This window comes from Olea europaea, unplaced genomic scaffold (genome assembly GCF_002742605.1).
Source record: "Olea europaea var. sylvestris unplaced genomic scaffold, O_europaea_v1 scaffold4314, whole genome shotgun sequence".
NCBI classification, from domain to species: domain Eukaryota; kingdom Viridiplantae; phylum Streptophyta; class Magnoliopsida; order Lamiales; family Oleaceae; genus Olea; species Olea europaea.
In genome coordinates this window covers 9,725-27,704 of record NW_019262620.1, presented here as the reverse complement: position 1 = coordinate 27,704, position 17,980 = coordinate 9,725, and the positions used below count along the sequence as shown (strand labels likewise).

Genomic DNA, 17,980 nt, shown 5'->3' with positions numbered 1-17,980 from the left:
CTTAGAAGTGAAGAATAATAGGGAGAAGGCAAGAATGAATATAAGTCCCTGTCAGTCTATCATTATCTTAAATTTTTTTTTTCAAATTTATTTTTTAATCGTACATTCTCACAATGAAACATTTTTCACCTAAATTAAAAAAATTTTCTACATTTTAATCACACGTTCTCTGAAAATTCACTATTTCAAAATTCATTTTCACACTTTAATGCTAAACAAACATGGGCGAATTTTGGAGATCTTTGGTATCTATGTTTTAAATCTTAAGGGTGCGTTTGATTGTAAGTATGGAACTTGCATGGAAAGAAAATAAATTATAGGCAATTCAGTTGCCTAGAATTTATTTGTATAGAAATTATTAATTAAATGTGTTTGATTAATTTAATTTTCAACCTAGAAAATATTATACTTGTCCATATTTTATTGTTGGGTTAATGAGAAAGAGTGGATAAATAAGAGAGAGTGAATTCCGTGGAAAATAAAATCATACTTTCCTAAAGAAAATATTTTCCTTAATTTTGAGAAAAATATGGTTACGTGACCAAAAATAGGAAAATATTTTTCATGAAAAAAAATGGCAATCAATCAGGACAAAAGTAGGAATTTGAATAGACAAAACACATTTTTTTATGGAAAATATAGGCAATCAAACACACTCTAAGTTCAAAGTTTGGGTTAGATAATTTCTTGATTAATTTTTTTTTATTTAATTTTCATGTGCTTGTCAGCTTGATGATTGATGAACTAGAATAATGTTGGCCGTCTCCAATGACGTTAAAGACCTGTTTATGTGGCACCGGAATTACAACCTTGCTAAGCGATTGAAAATGAAGAATCTTGCCCCTCTTTATTTTTTGAGGTGGACTTGCAGGTGCTTGTATCTCATAATGCTCACAAGTTATATAATGAGAATGGTAAAAATACATTATGGACTAGACTGAATTTTTAGTCCCCTAAACTCTAGGACTATCTCCATCCCTGGACAAGGCGAAATTTCGATCTTCGAAATACCTTTATACACACAACTTTTTGAAAATTAGTAACATTGGTGTTCGACAAATTTGTTCTAATAATAATGTGATTGATTTACCCGCAATAAAATTACCGACTTCCACATAGACTAATTTAAAAAAAAAAAAAAACAAAAAAACAAAAAACAAAATGGTGTGCGAGAGAGGGATGTGCAAACTCAAAAAATTGACATGAAGATATTTCGTGGTCTTAATTTATTTTTCTTCGTTCCATTTTTGTCCCACTAGATTTCTTGTCAAATTTTTAGCTAGACGACTTTTGCACTCAAGGTTTTGACAATCAAGTGTATCATGTTTTACTCTGTTTTTGTCCCATTAGGTAAGTTTTTTTAAAAGTAAGGTTCTTATCGAGACAATTATAGTGTAAATAATCATCCAAGAAGACTTCTTGTCCACTAATATTACTTGAGACGACTATTTTACTAGCAACCCACAATCCCGATTCTACCATATATATATATAGGGATGGCTCGGCTCGGCCCTTTAATCCACGAGATCGGTTCGGCCCACGAGCTCGTGGGCCGAGCCTAGCTGATCCGATCCCACGAGCCGCTCGCCATCTCGTGTTTTTTTAATTTTTTTTTTACACATTTTTTTGCACCATTTTTAAAAATATTTCAATTTTTTGGAGGAGCCCACGAGCTCGTGGGCTCGCCAAAACGGCTCGTGGGCACAAGGCCCAAGAGCCGCTCATGGGATCGAGCCCCCTAAAATGACTAGCCCGAGCAGCCCACGAGTCGACTTTTAACGAGCCGCTCGACTCGTTTGACATCCCTATATATATATATATATCCTACTTTACCTTAAAAGAGGCAATCTTGCTTGCACTATTCATTTAGGAGGCATTTGTTTCTTTCCTATTTTACCCTTAAATACACATTTCATTAATTCTCAAAATCAGGTCTAATGGTTTATTATATCACTTCTATGTATTGGAAAATGCTCTTCGTACAGAGCATTTCCTCTAGGGGTCTTACCCCTCACTGTAGGGGTCGGTCTCTAAATAAAAAAAAAAAAAAAATTACGTCGAGCCCGCGATTGTGTGTTATTTGGCAAGGAGGTCTGTAAACCTGCAGCATGCTCCCTATGTATCAAACATCTCTCTTATCACCCCTCGGGACATAGTTTAGTGGTGCAAAGGACATGAGTGAGGTTATCACATGCCTTGTTGATAGTCGCAGTGTGGGGGTTCAATTCCTGAAACATGGAATTGGACTCCTTATAAGCGCAGTGTACATGCAACTCTTATTTCCTGGCCTGGTGGGGCACATCCCGTTATTTACCTCCCTCACAAAATTTTAGGGGTGAGACTGTGGGACCCTCAAGGTTAGGGTTCAACCTTTTCTTTTCTTTTTTTTTTTTTTATTAAACATCTCTCTTATCTTTTGGCAAATAGATGTGGTACCCAATGCCATTTATAACTTTCTCACTCCATAGTAGAAAAGAAGCGAAACAAAATCCCTCTCAAATCCAATTGGCGACTGCAGCGCTGTTTCTTCATTTAGCAACCTTTGAAGAAATTGAAAGAAATTCCTTCAACGATCTGAGAATTCCGATTTAATCAACTGCACTATTCAGCGCTGTTTCCGTTTCTCTTTTTCTCTTGATTATTGAAAGAAATTTGAAGGAATTGCGACATGTATCCGTAAGTATAATTCTCATGCCTTCAATTTTTTCCTTTTGTCTAGATTTTCTGATTTTTTTAGCTGCAGTGCAAGCGCGGGTTACTGTTGTCGTTGATTGCAATAGTTTATTTAAGTATATATTAACTTGTGCCATAAATCTTGAAAGACCAAGTACTTTGTTCCATCCAACATGGACATTTATAATCTGTATAAAGTATATATATTTATCGCAGGTCTATTGGAGAAGTTTATGTAATAGTCTAATAGAAATGAACTTTTAAATCTACACTTTGATTTTTTGGTGTTCATACATTCTTGTTTGATTTTATAGATTTTAGAGAAGTTTTGTATTCCAAATAATCCATGTTGAAAAATTAAAAATATTGTTGTTTATATGGGGTTTATATCCAAACTTTGCCAAATGATGCCTTGGATCTTTTTGACGCCTTAATACATTTTCATTGACAACACCAAATTATACCTCAGAAGGCTGCTAAGATTGTTGTTTGATGGTTAGTTCTATTTAGAACAATATAATTTGTCAACGTTCCTGCAATGATTTCTTTCAATTTCAGTTTATTATTAATGAACATGCCATTGTCAAATTCGTCCTGAAACAGGAAGGATCACACAAGGTAAGTACAATGTGCTATCTTTCTAAATTGTTAACATCTGTGACTTTGGGTTAAGTTTTTCTGTGTATGTAGAGGCTCGAAAAATTGCAGAAAGACGAAACTTTTTGCTTAATCCAAATGTTGTTTGAGTTTTCTACTATACCAATAGCCATATTCACCTTTTTGTTTCCTTTGAAGTCTTCAAAACTGCGTAAGTTATAAATTTTGGTCAAAAGATTAGATTTCACCCATTATTTTTAATTTGGTCTTTCTTAATTTTATCTGAAATCAGATTATTATATGAGAAGTGGAAGTTCAATTTGTTTGCTCGTTATATGTTTGATACATTGCCTTAATTAACTTGTTTATTACAATATGCACGGAAATGTATACATACTTGTGATTTAAACATGATCTATTTGTCTATTTGCTATGCTTGCAGAAGTTATTTCCTTGAATAGATGTTTTGCATGCATTTCATTTCAAGTGCGAGAAGCTGGAGGTTTTCGATGTGATATGTAATAGGGGAATTGATTTTTGGGTAGTGGAGATGTTAATGGGAATCAGGTTAGTCTGAGTGGGATTATGTATTTCATTGAGGTTTTCATAGCCTTTACAATTTAGAAAGAATTTTAGTTGGAAAACATAATGGAAAGGATGTCGTGAAATTTTTGTTCTCTTTTTTCATTATCATTCAGAATCTGTAGTTGAGAATGTATTTGATTGTTATATAGGTCTAGACTAAATGAAGGACTGCTTTAGTTTCTTCTTGTTTGGTGAGAGGCTGATATGTACCTTATATTTGAAATTGTTTTAAGAAAGTGGTGCGTTCATGAGAGAGTTGATCCCTATATTAATATGTGAACGTAAACATTGTTGTTCAGTTTTAGTACTTGATTTCAAGTTCTACAGCAATTTATCTATTGTAGAATAAAAGCAATTTTTCTTGTATAAAGACACGGGGAAAGTGAGACATTTAGATTTGATTTTATTTCAATTCCCTGAAACACAAGTGTTTCACTGCAAGATTCATTGATGTTTTACAAGGTATATTATTACCTGTGTCTCCTGTAGCTTTGAAGAGCTCATTGATTTATACAGGCTTTCGCACTCGTGATACATAATTTTGGGGTCAAATTTGATGTGAGTGCATACTCGAAAGCCCACAGAATGTCCAAAACACAACAGGCGTACCCATCATCAAAGAAAGCCCAAGCGCATGAAAGAAAGACCTCATTCTGGTGGAAGCCCTTTCCTTACTCCTCAATATAGACTATGAGATCGTTTTTCTATCACGGGCATATGCTTAGTGAATTTTGACTTAATATTGTTGCTGACTCCTTTCCTTTGTACTTTCACATATCTACATTACCATTGCAATCAATTTTGAAGTTAGTTCATGTCATTTCTTCTCGTGACTAGCTATGAAGAAACAATTGACAAATTAGAACAGGGCCTGCAAATGATATTTTGCCGCATGAATTGAAGCTTATATTGTCTCGTAGTATTATTGCGGAATATCAATCATTCTGAAGGGTTATGCAACGTGATGTGCCTTGTAGGAAATTTTATATAAATATAATTCTTGCTGAAATTACACTTGGTGAATATTGTGGAAAATATGTTTTGTTACTGAGAATTCCTTTTGTACCTCTAAAATTTGACTAAAAAGAGTTCAAATTTCGAAAAAGGATACGTGGGTACATCTTTCAAGTTTCAATTTTTTTACTAATTCAAAATGTCATTTTGAATAAATCAAAATTAATTGTTCATAAATAAGGAACTGAGTATTGAATAAGGAGTTAAAGTGAATAAAATAAAATTTTGGAGTTTAGTTTTCAATTATGGGAAGTTAATTACTAAATGTTATATAAAATTGAAAATGAGGGATTTAATTGTAATTTGGACTTAGTGGAGTATTATGTAGCACTATATAAAACATATTTTCATTTTATATAAACAAAATCACAAACCACTGATACAAAGAGGGAAAAAAAGAAAAAAGAGAAGTGATAGAAAAAAGAAAGAAGTAAAAATCATGAAGTATTCGGTTGAAATTTGGAGGTTCCAACACATATCTCATGAAAGTCCAAGAATGATTAACTAAGAGGGTGTGAATTGGTTTTTAAAACTTTTTCAAAAATTAATTTTAGATATAAACCAATATGATAGTAAAGATGTCAATTAAACAAATAGGTACGAATAAGAAAGCAAGTAAAGACTAAATTGATAAATTTAAATAATGAACGTAAGTATAAAAGCAATAATTAAAAGAGAGTAAGAGAGAATGCAAACGGTATAATTGTGGAGGTTCGATCCAAAACAATGATTTACGTCCTCCATTGTCAAGATCTTCCAAACGAGCAAGGCCTTTTCACTATATTGATTGACTTACGGTGCAATACAAAGCTTCGATGACTTACAAAAAATGAGCACCGATCCTTTACAAAGTTGAGCTCTACAGGACCTCAACACGACCCACACTATTGAGCTTTACGGGACCTCAATATGACCCACATAGTGACTTACAACAAGGAGCACCAATCCTTACACAATTTTGAACTTTTCGGGATCTCAACACGACTCACACTTTATTAAAGTGATTTTACAATCAAATCCTCGCTTGATAAATAATACAAAACAAATTAAGTACTAAGAATGATTAACACTCCAATGAATAGTAACAAATGATAACTCAAGTGTTAGATGAAAAACTTTGATGAAAATGACAATTAAAAATGAAGTTCAATCAATCAAAGTAATTCGATGAGAAGATGAAGAATGAAATGCAATGTAAATTCAAATAATCTTCTCAAGAAATATCTATCTTTTAATAAATGATTATAATAAATCAAGTACTAAGACAGAAATGAGAAACTTTGATGAATATGATAATTTTACAAATTTGATTCAACCAATCAAAGTTTTCTATGTGAAGAAGTTGAAAAATTTCTGTAATATAAGTGCAAAGTACTTCTTCAAGAATATATCTCTTTTAAAATTGATATAAATAAGTTGAGCACAAAGAGATATGAAAAACTTTGATATGGAAATTATTCAAAAATTTGATTCAACAATCAAAGTTTTTCAATATGAAGAAGTAGAAAGATTTATGCAATGTAAGTGCAAATACATTCTTCAAGAATATACCACTCTTTTAAGAATGATATAAATAAATTAAACACAAAGAAAGATGGAAAATTTTGATGAGAATGATGATTAATGGGTTTGAATCAATCAAAGTTTTTGATATGAAGAAACAAATGAAATGAATGCAAATGAAAGCTCAAAGAATTCTTAAAATAAAAATATCTCACCTTGATTCACTTGGAAATCTTGTGAAGAATGGAAAAAGTGATGATATTTATAGAGTTCAAAAACAAGAAAAAAAATCTATATTTGCGGAAGACTTGTCCTGTTGACAGCCTCTTGTCCAGAAGATCAATATAGCCGTTTGTAAAACAAAAATCAGAAGTCAAAACGGTCAAATTCTAGACCGTTAAAGGGTGTTCGGTCCGGTCAACTGCCTCTCTAGGCGGTTGACTGCCCAGCAACGCAGTGTTTTTACATTTTGGCCCTGTTTGTTCCAATTCGAAAGTTTTGAAGTGCATGGACCTTTGGAAAATATTTTTAGCTAATTTTTCATGATAAAAATATTTTTTAAAGTCAAAATAGCACTTTTAAAAGTCATTTTATATTTGATCAAAACATTGCATTGGAATGGCTTTTTATGTACAAAAATTATTTTTAATACATAGAAGGATTTTGAGCTTAACCATTCATTGACAAATATAAAAAATGTTAGTACATTTACATTTTGCCTAAGAAATCAAGTATTTGATCTTCCTCCGAAGTTTCTTCCATGTTTGGTTCTTGAATTTTTGATCTTCATTTTTCTTGTCATTGGTCTTTAATGCTTGACTTTTATCTTTTAAGCTCTCGTCTCGAATGATTTGACTTGAATGTATAAGCAACTTCCAATTTGATCTTCATTTCAAGTCTAATATATGTTACTTGATAGATTTTAACATTGACCTATCATTACTCAAAATAAATTGTTTGAAACAATATCAATTTTGTTTATTATGATCAAAACATTGAGAACGAAGTCAACTATAGATCAACAATTTCCCCCTTTTTAATTATAACAAACAAGATAATTTGCAAGATAGAATTGAACAATTTATATCAATTTGATAAAGGAATATACATTATGAATTTATCTCATAATTCTATTCCCCCTTACTTTTATAAATCAAAAACCACATATTTAAAGCATAAATTCACTTTTTTCCTCTTGTTCATATACTCCAAGTATATTAGATTTTCAATTCAAAGCACACATAATTATCTCACTACATGCGTATTATATTTTCAATTCAAAGCATGCATAATCATCTCACTACATGCATATTATATTTTCAATTCAAAGCATGCATAATCATCTCCCTATATTTCCCCCTTGGGCATAAGCAAAAAGATATAACATTTAAGATCAAAACATGACCATAGAAAATATTTAGATATCACATTTCCCCCTATCTTTTATACATGTATTCCCTTATTTTTTTAAAATAAGAAATATAATGTTTTTCAAATCCTATCTCAAAAAGTTAGCATATAGGTAGAGTATGTCATATAAGATCGACACTTTAAGTCAACCATAGAAAATAGTAATATATTCCCCATCAATTAATCATAAGATGCCAAATATGTGCAGGTTTAAACAAGAGAATAATCAACACTTTATAGTAAAAATATTAATCAAAGTATGAAATGACGAAAGTATAATCATTTGGATAAGATCTATATACATTCCAACCAATCATACGAAAACATTCAGTATAAATTCAATTTAACCACATTGTTCAAATTCATTAATAATTCCCAAATTTTAGTGTTTAAGAAAATTTGCAACTAAATAATTTTGAAAAACACTATATGTCAAAAATGCAAACTCACCAAAAAAAATTTACTCTTAACATAGAACACAATGCTAAAAGAAAATATTGTTGGAAACCATTTTCATAATTTGAGCTATTTCTAACAATGTATGATTCTCCCTTTCTACCACACTGTTATATTGAAGAGTTCTAGGAGCCAAGAAATAATGTTCATAGCCATTAAAAAAAAAAAAAAAGTCATCAAAATCAAAATGATCAAACTCTCCATCATGATCACTTCAAACATATAATAGTGTATCCCTTTTCATTTTGAACCTTTCTTCAAAGAGTTTAAATTATTCAAAGTTTCATCTTTAGGTTCAAAAATAGGACTTAAGAAATCTAGAATAGTCATCAATAACAACGAAGTGTAATACCTACCATTTGAGCTTGTGAATCTAGATGGTTCAAAATGATTCATGTGAAGAAATTGAACATGTTTTGTTGTTGAAGAATATTGTTTAAGTTAGAAGAAGCTCTACACTTATTTTTCGAATTGACATGCCACAAATTTTCTGTTTCTCAAATTTCAAATATGGCATACATTTATCAAAAACAATTTTTGGAGATATTTGAAAGTTGATCCATGCAAACATGACTCTAATCTTTTATGCCACAATCAAGTATCTTCTAAAATGTGATAAACATTTTTCTTCACTTTTAAATTCATAAACATCCTTATTTTGGCTTTATATAAACATTACTCCTTTTGATGTAGCATCCTTAATAAGGAAGAATCAAGTTTGATATGATAAAATTGACTAAAAATAAAATAGATTCTGCCTAATGTTATCTATTAAGAAAACAATTTTCAATAAAAGAAGATGGGTGATTACCAATAATTTCAATGATTTTTTATTTTTTTTTTGACATTATTTTCAAAAGCATCAAGACCACTATCCTTCTTATTGAAGCTTGAAAATAAGATTGAACAATTGATATCAAAACATAATACATCACATTCAATTTGAAATACATAATATTGGATTTACTTTTTGTCAATTCGGACGTCTGTTTCCCTATTTTTAATAAAATTTTGAAATTTATTATTATAGAGGCATAAAGCAAACATATTAGTCACATATTTCAATTTCATCTAGAGTTTTCGAACTTCTTCAAATATGTGAAGTCTATCAAGAGCTAGAGGATTAGTAAAAACTATTGGCCAATTAATTTTTCGTATAGCTAGTAAATCGAGGTCGGTACCTTTGGATGCCAAAGATCAAATGTCTCAGTGCCACTAAGATATCTAAAAATCCGTTTTTCGATGCAAATGTGCTATTCTTTATGATCATATTGAAATATGGCGCATAAGCTCGTACCCAACATAATATCAAGTCTACTATAAGTTAAGTAAGAAAAGTTCGACCATACCTCAATATTTTGATGTGTATACGAAACTACCTTGATCGTCCAATTTGGTTGATGAACTCTTTGGAGTGTTTCTTGACTCCAATCCTTTCATTTTGAACTCCATTCTTTCTTTTTGAGAATAGAGCTTGTTTCCCAATTATATGTTCAAACATCCATTAACTCAAGACTGTTTGCCCTTTATTTTCTTTGATACCTACAAAATAATTAAATTTTTGTTCTTTGGTACTCGTATAACTTTGGATCCTTGATTGTTAGTGTTTGTGGACTTTGGAATCCACTTGTATCTGCTCTCAAAGTGACCTTTTTTTTTATTAAACAATTAAAAGATAAATGTCCATTTTTGTCGTAAAAATTACATGTCATGTCATGTTTGAAATAGGGGAAGTAGAAGCTTTAACAAAGAAGTTTTCAAAAAGCTTTTGTTTTAAAAATGATTTGTATCCAATTCCTCCTTTATCAAAAACATATTTTTGTTCACCAAGCATTTAATCAAAAACTTTCTTTCTTTGAGTAAATCTGTGAACAATTTGTGTCAAATCTAAAATCTTTTCTTTCAAAGAGAAATTCTCCTTAATTAAAGAATCATAATTGAGTTTTTCTTTTTCAAAATTATTTTGAGTTTCCAAAAGTTTCTATACTTCTTTTTCTAATAAAGAATTTTTCTTTTTGAGAGCACATTTTTCAAATTCTTCAAGAAGTTCATCATATGAGGTAGATAATTCATCATATAAAGATTTGTCATTTATGTTTACCTCATTTTCGAAGGCCATGAAGCACATGTTTGCAATTTTCTCTTGACTTCCATCTTCTTCATGGTCATCATCATCACTCTCATCCCATATTGATTGAAGTGCTTTCTTTTTTATGAATCTATTCTTCTCTCCACCATTTTCTTCTTTCTTTTTGAATTGACAATTGTTGCGGAAACTTTTCCATTTCTTAATAAGTAGAACTCGATTATCAAGTTCTTCATTGTTCAAATTTTCACTTGAAGTGCTTTAATCAAATATTGATTCTAAAGCAATTTGGCACCTTTCTTCTTCTTCTTTGCTGTTCATTGTTTTCTCCTTCATCTTGGTGCGATTTAGCTCATATGTTATCAATGTTCCATAGAGCTCTTCCAATGGATAAGTTTTGATATCTTTGGTGTTTTCTCTATCAACATTTTCAATGGGCCCCATTCTTTCGAGAGTGACCTAAGAACTTTACTCACAAGTTCACCGTTAGTGAATTTTCGATCAAAGCTTTTGAGACCATTAATAATATCGATAAAATGAGTAATCATGTCAACAATCGGTTCATTTTCTTTCATAAAGAAATCTTCAAAATCTTTAACTAAAAGACTTATCTTAGTTTCTTTCACTTTGCTAGTTCCAATATGAGCAACTTCTAAAGCATGCCAAATATCATAGGCAAAATCACATGTACTAATACGATTAAATTCATTTCTATCTAAAGCACACTAAAGTATATTTTTTGCTCTAGCATTTAAAGACTATTTTTGTTTTTCTACTTCACTATATTCTTCTCTAGGTTTAGGAATTATTTGATCCGGTTTACCATCCTCTTTAATAAACTTTTTTGGCACATATGGACCAAATTCAATAACTTCCCAAATATTATAATCTATTGATTGAATAAATATTGTCATTCTAGCTTTCCAATAGTTATAATTAGTACCATTAAAGAAAGGAGGTTGGTTTGTATAATACCCCTCAAGATTTTGAAAATTTGGGTTAGCCATTACTCAAGATTGTGAAATCTTTGAAAATGAGTACTAAACTCTGATACCAGTTGAAAGCCCAGGAATAACTATCCTAGAGGGGGGGGGGTGCATTGGTTTTTTAAAAATTTTCAAAAATTAATTCTATATATAAACGAATATGATAGCAAATATGTCAATTAAATAAATAGGCATGAATAAGAAAGCAAGTAAAGACTAAATTGATAAATTCAAATAATCAACGAAAGTATAAAAGTGATAATTAAAAGAGAGAAAGAGAATGCAAACGGTATAATTGTGGAGGTTCGATCCAAAGCAATGATCTACGTCCTCTGTTACCAAGCTCTCCAGCACCAGCAAGGCCTTTTCACTATGCTGATTGACTTATGGTGTAATCCAACCCCTTTACAAAGCTTCTGGTCACTTACAAACAAGGAGCATCGATCATTTACAAAGTTGAGCTTTACGAAACCTTAACATGACCCACACTATTGAGTTTTACAGGATCTCAATATGACCCACATAGTGACTTACAACAAGGAGCACCAATACTTACACATTGTTGAGCTTTTCGGGATCTCAACACGACTCACACTTTATTAAAGTGCTTTTACAATCAAATCCTCTTTTGATAAATAATACAAAACAAATTAAGTACTAAGAAATGTTAACACTCCAATGAATAGTAACAAATGATAACTCAAGTGTTAGATGAAAAACTTTGATGAAAATAATAATTAAAAATTAAGTTCAACCAATCAAAGTAATTCAATTAGAAGATGAAGAATTAAATGCAATGTAAATTCAAATAATCTTCTCAAGAAATATCATCTTTTAATAAATGATTATAACAAATCAAGTACTAAGACAGAAATGAGAAAGTTTGATGAATATGATAATTTTACAAATTTGATTCAATCAATCAAAGTTTTCAATATGAAGAAGTTGAAAAGTTTCTGCAATATAAGTGCAAAGTACTTTTTCAAGAATATATCTCTTTGAAAATTGATATAAATAAGTTGAGCACAAAGAGATATGAAAAACTTTGATGTGGAAATTATTCAAAAATTTTGATTCAGCAATCAAAGTTTTTCAATATGAAGAAGTAGAAAGATTTATGTAATGTAAGTGCAAATACATTCTTCAAGAATATACCACTCTTTTAAGAATGATATAAATAAGTTAAACACAAAGTAAGATGAAAAACTTCGATGAGAATGATGATTAATGGGTTTGAATCAATCAAAGTTTCAGATATGAAGAAACAAATGAAATGAATGCAAATGAAAGCTCAAAGATTCTTAAAATAAAAATATCTCACTTTGATTCACTTGGAAATCTTGTGAAGAATGGAAAGAGTGAGGATATTTATAGAGTTCAAAAACAAGAAAATAATCTGTATTTGCGGAAGACTAGTCCAGTCGACCACCTCTTGTCCTAAAGATCAATATAGTCGTTTGTGCAGCTAAAATTAGAAGTCAAAATAGTCAAATTCTGGACCATTAGAGGGTGTCCGGTCCGATCGACCATCTCTCTGGGTGGTTGACTGTCCCAGTAGCACAGTATTTTTACGCTTTGACTTCGTTTGTTTCAATTTGAATGTTTTGAAGTGTGTGGACCTTTGGAAAATATTTTTTTAACTAATTTTTCATGATAAAAGTATTTTTTAAAGTCCAAATATTACTTTTAAAAGTCATTTTTATATTTGATCAAAACATTGCATTGGAATGACTTTTAATGCACAAAAATTGTTTTTAATGCATAGAGGGATTTTGAGCTTTACTATTCATTGTCAAATATCAAAGTGTTAGTACTTTTACATTTTGCCTAGGAAATCAAGTCTTTGATCTTCCTCCGAATTTTTTTTCCATGTTTGGCTCTCGAACTTTTGATCTTCATCTTTCTTGTCATTGGTCTTCAATGCTTGATTTTTTTTGGCGTTTAACTTTTAAGCCTATTCTTTAATGATTTGACTTGAATGTATAAGCAACTTCCAATTTGATCTTCATTTCAAACCCAATATATGTTGCTTGATAGACTTTAACATTGAACTATCATCACTCAAAATAAATTGTTAGAAAAAATATCAATCTTGTTTGTTATAATCAAAACATTGAGAATGAAGTCAATCATAGGTCAACATCTCATACTCGTACTTATGTCGTGTCGTGTCGTATTCGACATGAATACTCTTACCAATTCGAAGAGTCCAAGCATCAGAGTTTGAAAGTATTCTTTTCATATATCTTAGTCACCCCGTTGTAACATTAACTTGAATGTTATGAAAATTGTTTAATATTGTGAGAACCGATTAATTGTTGCTCTCAAAAAGGAATGTGTTGACAATATTATAAGAAATTTACTTTAAAGAATTTGTGGTGACATTTCGCATACTATACTTTTGATTGAGCAGTTGACAGATTAGAACAAACCATGCAGAAAAATATCTTCAATAGTTTAACATCAAATGGTATTCTACTCTTCATAAGCACTTGTAATCGTGTGTATTATTTATGTTATTCTTTTGTAATTGGTTGTCTTACTTTCTTGATTTATGTAGAACACGAGGCTAAAGGGAACCGGTGTTCTACTTCTGTTGTCAAGCACATAAAAGCCCCCGTTGATATTGTAATCTTGCTTTCTATATCTATTTATATATGTGTGTATTCATTTCAAAAGTTTCTACTAATTGTTAGTTTTCACACTTGGTTAAGTTAACTGTTCCCAAACTGGTTCGCACTGTTCATGAGATTGACCCCCCAAATATCTACAATATGTTCCTTTATTATTCTTGTTGTGTATGTTTTATTCCAACTTCCATTTTTCCAGAACTACTTAAAGTTTGAAATTCTTTATTTATTGTTTGTCTTTGAACTTTTTTGAAAATTTTAGGGAAAAAAATAGAAGATTGATGCAAAAATTGAAGACTATTGACCCGAGGCATATAGATTTGACATATTTGCTTCAAGTTGAAGATTTTTGATTGATTTATTTATTTTTGAAATCATTTGTTTTGTCTGTAGTTTTTTGTAATCACTATTACTATGACTATTATCACTTCACCTCACTTTACTTATTATTATTTTATATTATATTAACCTACTCTCTTAAAAGAGAGAATCTCAAATTACTATTCATTTTTAATTTCTCCTTACATATCCCTATTGCATATGTGGACAAAAAAAGAGAGGCAAGCTATGATTGTTGACTAATGTTAGTTCATTTTCTATTACTCCTTACATATCAATTATTGTTGTTTTTTCCTCCACCGTTCAATCCTATGCAGCCTATTTCACGGGGGTACTTTTTAAAATGGCTTGGTCAAACAACCAATTTTTCATTTTGACCATTTTTTTATTGTATTCACCACATTGGCCTATTGTCATTAAAAAGACAATTCTACCCTTATTCATGTTTGATAATTACAAAAGTATATCAATTGTTTAAAAGACAATAATACCCTTAATAGTTTAAATAAATTCTGTTACTTCCATACGTAAATTTCAAAATCAATTTTGGTTATCAGTTTCTCCAATACAGTAAAAAAGAATTTTTTCCTTCCACCTGCTAAAATATTGAAATCTCCCAAAATTATCAAAGGTTCAAAAAAGAAACAATACTCACAGTCGGCACTGGAAATTGGTAAGTGTAAATACGTATTTTGAATTTTGTTTTAGTTAAATTTACTGTTTGAATCTGTAAATAATTATTTTGAGAAAGGCAGATGAATTTTACAGTATTTAAACACAGATTTATAATTTTTTTATAGCAAAAATAACAAAAAAATTCATCTCTGTATGTATATATTTTACAGGAAAAATTTATAGGTGTCTGTAAAATAAATATTTAAACATTATTTCGTTGAAAAGGGGAAAAAATAAAAAATTCGAGCGTAAATTTCAGATGAAACGGACGAAAAAAGCTGGGCCAAATGTTTCCAGCCGGCCCAGTTGTCTGGGCCACTGGAAAACAGCCGGCCCAGCCCTTTTTTTTTCCCTTTCAGATTTTAGAATTTATTTGTTTATTGAAATAAATATTAATAAATATTTAAATACTAATTGAAATAAATATTTTTGAAACAATTAAAATAATCAATGAATTATTCAAAGTATTAAATTAAATTAAATATGAAATGAACAATTTAAAAAATTATATATTAATTCCTTATTTTTAATTTGTGGCAGATATGGCATCAGCATGTGTCCCAATTTGTTACTTTGGTGAATTTCAAATGAATGAAAATGTTCAGTGGGAATGAAAATGTGTTACGCACAGAATTCCATCGATAGTTGAAGACAACGAGAATGAAAATGCATTTACAAACGAGGATTTGATTGCTTTATCTCGTAGGAGACATGAGTCGGGTGGGAGCTCACTGGCCGGACCGAGTACACGGTCCTCTAATTGTTCGCGTGTAGTTCCCGATGATGAAGATGTATATGTCGAGCAACTATTCGAATCAAAGAAAGAATTGCAAGAAGCTGTGCACCGGATTGCTTTAAAACATAACTTCGAGTTTAAAGTGAAGAAATCAAACAAGTCGTTATACACAATTATCTGCGTTGACGATTGCCATTGGCGTTTGCGAGCGACTAAGATGGACACGGATGAGTTCTTTGTAGTCCGTAAGTATGCACAGGAACATACTTGCGAAGTGGGTATTCGTCGAAATGATCATAGGCAGGCCCGATCATGGTTCATTGGTCGAGAAATAATGCACAAGTTCCAGGATCCACGAACGATCTACAGACCTTCGGACATCATTAATGATGTTCGACGAGAGTACGGGGTGGTCATGAGCTATCAGAAGGCTTGGAAGGCTAAAGAATGTGCATTGGAGGATTTGATGGGTTCGGCTGAGGAGAGTTATGCTAAATTAGCCAGGTATTTCATTGTTTAAGTGTTTATTTCTTTGTTATTTTAAATTTTAATTATTTAATTTCAATTGTTTATTTATATGTAATTAATTATTTAATTGAATTGTTTATTTTACTGTTCATTTAGTATTTAATATATTATCTAAATTATGATTATTTTTATTTACATTGGCCAGATATTGCTATAACATGGGAAGAATTAATACTGGGTCGGCATTTTTTATTGAGAAGGATGACGAAAATCGCTTCAGATATTTCTTTATGGCCCTTGGACAATGTGTTCGAGGATTTCGAAATGCAATGCGACCCCTAATCTTAGTCGACGGTACAACCCTTAAGGCGAGATACGGGGGCAAGTTGATTATTGCAACATGCCAAGATGCGAACATCCAAATTTACCCTCTTGCGTTCGGCATAGTCGACGGAGAAAATGATGTAGCAATGAGTTGGTTTTTCATGAAGTTGAGGGAAGTAATTGGAGATGTCGAAAATCTTGCATTCGTAACCGATCGAGGGCAGTCAATAATAAATGGTATCGCCGAAGTCTTCCCCGAGGCACATCATGGTTATTGTATGTACCATATACAGGGAAACTTGAAACCCAGGTATCGAGGCAATGGTGTCGTTGCGTTGTTTAGGAGAGCTGCAGAGGCTTACAGTTTTGAAGAGTTTGATAAGTTCATGGTCGAAATAGACAGTAAATCGCATGCTGCATGGGAGTATCTAACAGAGATGGGGATTGAACATTGGGCACGATCACATTTTCCAGGACGTCGATGCAACATGATGACGTCGAACAATGCGGAGTCGCTTAACGCTTTATTCAAGAAAGATCGAGAGTTACCAATTCTTGCAATGATTGAGAACATTCGCTACAAGTTATAACAGTGGTTTCATGATCGACGTGAGGAATCACAGAGTTGTGCAAGTGTGCTAACCCCGGCTCAAGAGGATAAGCTCTTCAAGACTCTAGATGTGGCAAGAAAGGTTTATGTAGAACCACTGAATCAATTTCGCTTCTCCGTGAGATGTGCACGTAATTTCGGATTCATTGTGGACTTGAATGATAACACGTGCACGTGTAGACGGTTTCAGTTGGAGAGTTTTCCATGTACACATGCAGTGGTAGTGGCTATGCATAGAGGATTACCACCACACACCTTATGCAGTGTGTATTACATGACTGATTATTGGAGAGTAGCATATGCGGAAACAATATTTCCTGTACCAAATGAAGTCGAGTGGGAAGTGCCCGACCACATTCTCCCACTGAATAACTTGTTGCCACCAGCAGTTGGACCACGTACTCCTGGACGTACACGTACGTCTAGAATACCATCTACCGGAGAGTTTCCCCAGCCTCGTAAGTGCGGTAGGTGCAGTGCAACATGGCATACTAGAAGATATTGTACAAGTCAGATTCCTCTACATGACAATGTAACGGATGTGTAATTTTAATAACTATTGGCAATGTAATTATTTATAACATTGACGTTAATTATTTATGCATATTATTTATGCGAATTATTAGATTTAGTATTTTTTTCAAACATTTCATTCATTACATTCATTTGTTATGCATATTATTTATGTTAATTATTTGAAATCGAAACTTTTTCTAGACAGTGCATTATACGGTAGGCTATATTGTAAAATAAATACTTAAATATTACATATGCAATCAACATTTTACAATTTTTTCATAATTACAAATAAATGAATGAACTGTACGATGTTTAAATAAATGTAAAAATATTTACAATTATTTACGGATCCTCATTAAATTCAAATAA

At 31.5% G+C, this 17,980-nt stretch overlaps 1 protein-coding gene and 1 long non-coding RNA gene across 2 annotated transcripts; both read left to right on the top strand.

Moving 5' to 3' along the window:
* Positions 1-2,441: 2,441 nt before the first annotated feature.
* On the top strand, positions 2,442-4,869 carry LOC111387863. The gene is made up of 2 exons (XR_002701463.1): positions 2,442-2,676; positions 3,713-4,869. It is a non-coding gene; the product is annotated as an uncharacterized LOC111387863 (long non-coding RNA).
* Positions 4,870-16,628: 11,759 nt separating this feature from the next.
* On the top strand, positions 16,629-17,639 carry LOC111387864. The gene is made up of 3 exons (XM_023012461.1): positions 16,629-16,937; positions 17,076-17,223; positions 17,311-17,639. The coding sequence occupies exons 1-3, from the start codon at positions 16,629-16,631 to the stop codon at positions 17,637-17,639; spliced, it is 786 nt and encodes a 261-aa protein (XP_022868229.1).
* The last annotated feature ends 341 nt before the right edge of the window (positions 17,640-17,980 follow it).

Bases quoted from the DNA above. Each gene is read 5' to 3' on its own strand.
- LOC111387864 (XM_023012461.1), top strand. From the start codon at position 16,629: ATGAGTTGGTTTTTCATGAAGTTGAGGGAAGTAATTGGAGATGTCGAA. The intron at 16,938-17,075 runs GCACGATCACAT...AAGTTATAACAG, and splicing joins AGATGGGGATTGAACATTGG to TGGTTTCATGATCGACGTGA. The intron at 17,224-17,310 runs GTAATTTCGGAT...GTACACATGCAG, and splicing joins CTTCTCCGTGAGATGTGCAC to TGGTAGTGGCTATGCATAGA.